The sequence below is a fragment of the Paramisgurnus dabryanus genome, chromosome 11 (assembly GCF_030506205.2).
Source record: "Paramisgurnus dabryanus chromosome 11, PD_genome_1.1, whole genome shotgun sequence".
Lineage (NCBI taxonomy): Eukaryota > Metazoa > Chordata > Actinopteri > Cypriniformes > Cobitidae > Paramisgurnus > Paramisgurnus dabryanus.
In genome coordinates, this window is record NC_133347.1 from 18,149,538 (window position 1) to 18,157,222 (window position 7,685).

General features: G+C 35.0%; 2 protein-coding genes across 3 annotated transcripts in view; both read left to right on the top strand.

Moving 5' to 3' along the window:
* cbwd (COBW domain containing) overlaps positions 1–3,739 on the top strand; it is a 14,337-nt gene extending 10,598 nt beyond the window's left edge. The window contains exons 12-16 of the mRNA XM_065247215.2: positions 540–591; positions 1,431–1,499; positions 1,603–1,668; positions 2,913–3,042; positions 3,182–3,739. Of these exons, the coding sequence (XP_065103287.1) occupies positions 540–591; positions 1,431–1,499; positions 1,603–1,668; positions 2,913–3,042; positions 3,182–3,255 (391 nt within the window). The 3' untranslated portion in view covers positions 3,256–3,739. The remainder of the gene's footprint in view (positions 1–539; positions 592–1,430; positions 1,500–1,602; positions 1,669–2,912; positions 3,043–3,181) is intronic.
* Positions 3,740–5,387: 1,648 nt separating this feature from the next.
* foxd5 (forkhead box D5) lies at positions 5,388–7,146 on the top strand. Of its 2 annotated transcripts, none has more exons than XM_065247940.2 (2): positions 5,388–5,514; positions 5,760–7,146. In XM_065247940.2, the coding sequence occupies exon 2, from the start codon at positions 5,946–5,948 to the stop codon at positions 6,894–6,896; it is 951 nt and encodes a 316-aa protein (XP_065104012.1). In that variant the 5' UTR covers positions 5,388–5,514; positions 5,760–5,945; the 3' UTR covers positions 6,897–7,146. The 2 variants fall into 2 exon arrangements, with proteins under 2 accessions (XP_065104012.1, XP_065104011.1); XM_065247939.2 differs by having other exon boundaries at positions 5,468–5,514; positions 5,757–7,146.
* The last annotated feature ends 539 nt before the right edge of the window (positions 7,147–7,685 follow it).

Consider the following 7,685-nt stretch of genomic DNA (forward strand, 5'->3'; position numbering starts at 1 on the left):
TAATTACATTGAGACAGTATAAATGTGAATGGACCAGCCCAGCTGCAGAGGATTATAGCCGATGTCCGCAGTAAAAATACAGAAGGGACGACTCTTTACACGCACTTCCACACAGACTGCCTTTCAGCCCTTACTGTGTCCCATTTGCCCCGCTGAGCACAGGCTGCTTGTCTGGTCTGACCCCCCTCTGGTCGGCTGTGTGGTACTCACAGCCCAGCGAATAATCCACAGAGCTACGTTTGCCCTCCCCGCCGGGTCTGCCTACTCTCACTCGCTCCCTCATACGCTTTCTTCTTCTTTCTTTTCGAATTAAGCTCGGCCTTTATGTTACTTAACCCAAAAAGCTCTTCTGCATCACATCAGCATTGGGATTAGTGTAGTCAAACTCTTTGAAAGGTTTTAGCTAAGACTGTACATCTGTCTGATGCATTTGGGTATGTAAGAGGCTGTTGTTTATTGAAGGAATTTGACATCAATCAATTACTGGCATTTTACATTTAAATGTTCCTAAAATCTGCCTGCAAATCTGTGTCGTGCAGGCTCGCTGAAAAGATGCAGCTGGTGAGAAAAAACCAACCACATCTAGACAAGGTGAAGATACATTTTGTATTCATATAGTGCCTTTTATATAATTTAAATACATATTTTCTAGCATTGCATATTAGTTATGCATATATGTAAATCAACATATAGATAAGCATTTAATGTTTAATATATTGTACTGTCATGTACCTTGGTGTTGAACTGACAATACATAAAAAATAATCTTTTTTTAAAACATCCAATGAACAGACAAATATAATATTTTCTTTTGAATAAACTTGCCGCATGTTTTCCCATGCCAAATTTTTATTTTACCGGCCCATGCGCTTTGAAGATTATATACAATACAGGAGTTATCCAGCTTCAGCGTTTCTCTCTGTTGAAACCTACTGAAGTTTGTTTAGGCAAAGAGATTCAATGAATGTTAAATGTTGTCAATTTCCTCATACCTTAGAAACAAACTCTCTTATCATTAGATGAGTCACTTTCTCGCATCCACCCGGTCTGCCCTCCTCCCCCAACAGAGCCGAGCTTCACTGCTCTTTTCATGTAAATGAGTCCTTATTTCTGTTGTTATTCTGATAGGAAAAAGGAAGTGTGTAACTTTAACACAGACAAACAATGACTTGAATATCTGTAACACCTAGAGGAAATTTATTCGGATAACAAACAGAAACTTTTAAAGATAAATAAGAAGTTTTATCAAGTGCTGCCTTTTCCTAGATTTTTTTTTTTACATGAAATCCATAACAGACAGCATATTCTTATTTTTTAGATTTAAAAGTCATTTAATGAAAGTCAATGATGTTCACAGTCCCTCCCATCATATTCATGAAATTTGCAACAAGTTATTCATATTTTTTAATGTCATGTATTTGTTTTTTAAGACTATGCTGACGATAACATTTGAAGTACAAGGCAACGTTTCGGAGGAGCTATTAAATACATTCATTCAGGTGCAAATTAATTGTTTGGAAACATATAAACAGCAGAACCATTACAAATTGCCTGCCGATTAGTTAGTTTGAGTGAATTACAAAGCAGATATTTTTTCTATAGAACCTTCTATGGGAGAAGTCCTTTAAGAACAAAGCAGGCTTGTCAATGATCGTTATTCGATTAAAGGTGAGTATAACCAGTTCTTTCTCCATTTCTATCATACTTCATATAACATATTTGGGTGATTCTCACGAAATCCAGATTTAGAAGGTGTCCAGCATCAGAATTTTTTAAAAGCCCTTGGAGCCAATTTTTTAAGATTAAGGTCTGAACTTACTATAAACATTCTTTTTAGATGATTTAAAAAAAATATTTCCTATAGAATTATTTACATTTTTTAGATTATCAAAAATGATCATTACCGCAACATGATATTACATTAAATATATGCATTTACAATCTCATGTTTCGGTAATGAGAACTAAAAAGTTGTCTAGGAACTATGACAAACAAAATGTCAACTTTTATCTGGAGAGAAAAAATAAGAACTGCTTACCTGGTAGCCATCTTGAGTGTCACAGTCAATAATGTCTCTTCCAACTAAATTTTTTTTTAAATGTTAGCTCCTTGAGGGCTTAAACAATGATGGAAAATTGTTGCGGAGGATGAGAAAATTGATCTTGGACACATTTATATTCCTTATTATTGTCTCTACATTTACCAATGATCACCAAATACCACATGTGTCTTTACTGTAAATGTTTATAGTATAACATGCACTGAAGATTTTTATTTTTTAGATTTTTTAATTATAAATATTTCCATGTCAAAGAACCCAAAGAAGTCATGGACACGTTGCGGTAATGAAAAGTTTCCCCTTAAATGTGGAAAAAACAACAAAATTGCTTTGTATGATGTCATTTGAAATCATGTGCAAAATAGTACATGAAGAGATATTTGTAACTGTATGCTTTTTATTTTGATACTTATTTACTTTTTTATCAAAATGTTTCATGACACCTCATAAGTCTAATTTCGTGAGAACCGCCCATTTATATCAAAAGTCACTAAAAGAAATAATTATAAAATAAGTTCCTATAGCCTTGTGGTTGTCGACTGCGCTCCTTCATTCTGGGTTAGCATTAGACGACCTGAGTTTGAGTCCAAGGTCTTGATAAGACCTCAACCATTCCTTCTCTCCTGCCCAATAAATAAAGGCAAAAATCCCCATAAAACATTACTTAAAATGTCATCTTCAGTTACGGTAGAAGATATGGTCCCTATGTAAACAGTAACAGAATCCTTTGCAGTTCATGTAAAACAATGCAACTAACTGTGGGAGTAGGTTGGTGAAGAGATCGCTCAGTAGCTGTGATAATTGCAGATTTGCTCTCAACGCAAAAAATAGATTCTTTTGTGTGTTGTGGCAGGGGATCATTTCCCTTCAGGCGAAACAGAAGAAAGTAATGTTGCAGGGAGTGCATGAGCTTTATGAAATGGATGACACTACAGAATTATGGGCAGATCACGAACCAAGAATCAACAGACTCATCTTCATAGGTGAGAACTAAATACACATGCTCCTGTATTCTTCACATCTAAACCGAATCTAGGATTTAATAGCCTGTATTTTTAAAACACTCCTATGTAAAGTGCTACATTAAAATAATTTAAGCAATATTTACTTTTTTTTCTTCAGGTCGAAATCTTGATGGGGAAATTCTGAAGAAAGAGTTCATGTCTGTTTTGTCAAATAAACACAGCATGGATTAGATGATTCTTGGCTTAAATTTTGTACAATCTACTAGTCCAGGTACAAACATAATATGACACACTGCAATTTCCATTTTGTTAATGTCTGCTGCATTTCAAAAATTGAACCTGGTCCTGCAACACTTATTGGTGCGTATGTCATAGTAGATTAGGTTAGAAAAAAAAAACCGGGCACGGTTCTTCTACATGTGAACGTTGAAAATCCTTTAAGCATCTGTATTAAACCTCTGTTTAAATCAGTAAAAGCTATTTTCACATTTCCACTGTTTTATTGTAATTTTTTAAATGTATTTTGAGAAAAACGAAAAATCTACTTTTTGTATTTTTGTCATTATTTACAGTATTTTACAGAATTTGTTTTTAGTATTATTTAGAGAAGTTGTAAATAATATTTATCTTAATCCTATGGCTGTATTTATCGCTGTAAAGTGAATAATCCAGTGATCGTTAAAATAAACATAGTCTTGATTTATTATTCTGCTAACTTATCTAATGTGTTAAATTTTGTGTCATCCTTACAATGTGAAAACTGTTACAAGTGACCATTTAACACCTGAGTTCAGTCCTTTTGCAAGGTGAAAATGTGACAGTTTAACAACTATTGTAAAATGGTGAGGGTTTTTAAAGAGCAGTAAAGACTGGGTACAGTTTTATTCTTTGTTGAGTTCTTAAGTTTAAAGTTCTTAATTTAAATGTTTAAAATAAAATAAAGTCGCTATGTGTATATAATATAAAATTTTATGGATTGTTACAAAACAAATACTTAACACACAATATAGCACTACAGAAAATAAATACAATTGACATTTCATTTTCACAATATATATATATATATATATATATATATATTTTTTTTTTAATGTTTTCCATTTGTTTTTAAAAATTCACTAAATATACATTGTGTACTTGTGTTAACCAACTGGTATCCTGTAAGAAAAAACCCACTTCAGTTTACAATTTACCAAAATGTTTCACACTGTAGAAGCTCTTAGCTTGTTTCGTGAGAACCATTAAGATTCAGCACAAACACTATAACAACAGTTAATGTTCTTGGATTCATATCAATGACTGTTGTAAACAGTCAAGTGCTCTGTGAGTTTACACAACTTTCAAGTGCTCTCAATTTACATGCACCCACTTCCACACCATCCGCAGATGAGGAAGTGAACAGTGGCCACCAACCCTTTCATTTGCAATTGAGATGAGCGAACAGTTTTAACACATATCCGAGCACAAGAAGGTTTGCTTTGAGGATTGCCATGCTCATTCATACCCCGCAATAAAGTTCGCCCCTGGCCTGTAGGCTAAAGCCGCGCCGTTTCCTATTCGATTCTGATGTTGATAGGCTCGTTTACGCGCATTCTTCATTCAATGCGGGGAGCCGGGCCACGGCCATTTTCATGGTCACACCACCTGCGGGTAACTTGAGGTGACAAACCAAACGAAACCCAGGGGGTATCGGGGAAAATTCAGTCTTTTAAACCGGTAGTTAGGCGTGGTGTGAAAATTCACCATCGTGCATCTCAGCTCCCACTGCGCTTACCTGCTTCTGAATTAGGCAATCTTCTAAAGAGATCGTTCAGAATAAGTTTTTTTTATAGTAAATATATATAGTACTGAATATACGGTCAGTATATTAAATGTTTATGGGTGCTTTGGATGTGCATTTAATATCTAGTAGTACCTATTTAAAGATAAACCAACTTTTTATGGTTCTTCTTCGCCAATCACTAATCCCCAAGAGTATAAAGAGATACAAATTATTTTTCACGCTCTCGTTTTGTTTTGTCCAACACTTCGGTCCATCTTTGATATAACAATTTTCAAACAAAATATAATTACATTAAAAATTAAAATTATTACAGGGAAATAATAATTACAAAAGTATTTCTAGGAAATTTAATTGCTCTTTAAAGCAATAGATGTTAATCCACCATCTAAATCGTAATCTTTACTGAATGACATTTTTAGACTTTAGTCAAGTATATTAAGTTGTAAGGTAACTTTTATACTTTTCAATGATAAAAATAATACAATGCTTATCATTAAAACTAACACTTAAAACCTTTTGTGAATGTCTTTTACGAATAAATTCAGTTGCCAACTATATTAAGGTCTTAACTTTTATAATTTAATAATAATAATAATAACAACATCACCACCAATAATAATAATATTAATAGAAAAATAAATACATGTTTTCATTTGGCAGACACTTATCCAAAGGGATTGCACTGCATTGAAAGATACACATATTTTGTAAGTATTTGTGCTCCACTAATAAATAAATAAAGTTTTTGCAGTCTTTTCTGATCTGAATGTCTAACTATTTAGGGCGTACTTTTTAATAATAATAAAATAACAATAATTCATTATGTATTATACAGTCTAACTCTATAATTAACTGTCTCTTCTCATATAAAGTATACCAAAACAGGTACGGTATAAGTATATTCTAATGGGATATTTGGCACACATATCTCATGTAATATGATTTAAAGCAGGTCAAAGCCCCCCACACCTGCCTAGCTGTCCGGATTCCCTGTGGTGAAGCTTCACTCCTATTGGTCTGACTATCCACGGACAACAAACAGAGTGTGTGTGGCCCCTCATAAATATCCCTCATTTCCACCAGCCCTGCAAACCAGCCAAGAGTATAACCAACCACAGATCGTTCAGGGTCCACAATCATGACCCTTTCCAAGGATTACAAAGACGTCCTGCGAACCTCCATCTCTTCAGAGAATGATGAGGTAGACATCGTTGGAGGAGACCACAGTGACAGAGAGTATTACATGCCTTGCAAGGGCGCAGCAGAGGTGAGCTCATCGGACATGGACCATTCAGAGAGCGAGTCATCTGGAGAGAGCGAAAGCAGCTTTTGTGGCCCAAAGCAAAACTCGGCCGTCAAGCCCCCGTATTCATACATCGCTCTGATAACCATGGCCATCCTCCAAAGTCCGATGAAGAAGTTGACTCTGAGCGGCATCTGCGACTTCATCAGCAACAAGTTTCCATACTACAAGGAGAAATTTCCCGCCTGGCAAAACTCCATCAGGCACAACTTATCACTGAACGACTGCTTCATCAAAATCCCGAGAGAGCCCGGCAACCCGGGTAAAGGAAACTACTGGTCATTGGACCCTGCATCCGAGGACATGTTTGACAACGGCAGCTTTCTGCGCAGAAGAAAACGATTCAAAAGAAACCAACCGGAGTTCACCAAAGATGGCCTGGTGCTCTACCACCCAACGTTAAGTTATCGACCATATGGACGACCTTACTGCGTTTCCGGGCCAGTGCCAGCCCAGGCTAATCCTATTGGATATTTGCCAATGCCGGATGGCATAATGGTGCCACCTCAATATTTTCAATATCAGACTCTCAACATGAAAGTCCACGAATCTCCAGAGATGCCACAAAGGCCCGAACGCAAGACCGAAAAGTGTTCGTTTAGCATTGACAGTATAATGGCCAATTCAACCAAAAACTCTCCTCGTCATCTCACAACTGACTACAGATATGTGTTTCCAAGACCTACATCTTGTGTTGCCCCAAGTTTGTTGCCTGTGCCAAGGACTCCCGTGCTGAAAACTGTTTCTTTCACAGACGCATTGAGAGTGGTGTATCCACATTGTTGAACTGCTATGATCGGTGTCTAAACATATTTTTTTATTTTTAGTATGTAATTTGTAAATTGCTCTTATAGTTTTAATGTAAATAAATAAATGGTAATATATTTGTCTGATAAACTGTCTAAAATGTTTTTAAATTGATGTATTAAAATGTATGTTTAAAATAAACCATCTTCAAGTTTGATTAAAGTCTACGTGTTCTCTTAATCTTCAATATAAATACGTTTCAAAAGTTTTCAAAGAAATTGAACATCGAAGACTGAAGGACGTTTGCGGACTTTTATTTTATTTTATTACTTCACGCGAATACGTAACATTATTTTAATGAGTACATAACATACATTTTAATTATCTAAACAGTTAGATAAAAAGTTTATCCATGAAGGTCAACTGCGAGCCTGAATGTCGTTTACACTTTTAGCCCGATCTGTGGTCAGGTCATATTAACATACACCATTAATTTTGGATGAAATAAACCTGTAGCCTAGCATTTTAATTTTAGTTAAAAAATAGGGTATTAATTTTTAATTATTATTTTATAATTTTTTGTTAAAAATTAAATATTTAACCTGTTTGGGGTTAATTAACAGGTTAATTGTTTAAAACAAAAAAATGCGTGGAAATTACTTTAAAAAAAAATAGTGAGACGATAAAGGCTGGAAACTAAAATGTTGTTTTAACCCTCTGGGGTCCGACCATTTTGGGACACTGGCAGAGGTTCTGACATGCTCCTACATTTGGTCTTTTTTAGTTGCTTTAAGCATATTAATGGCTAATATCGAATAACATTGTATT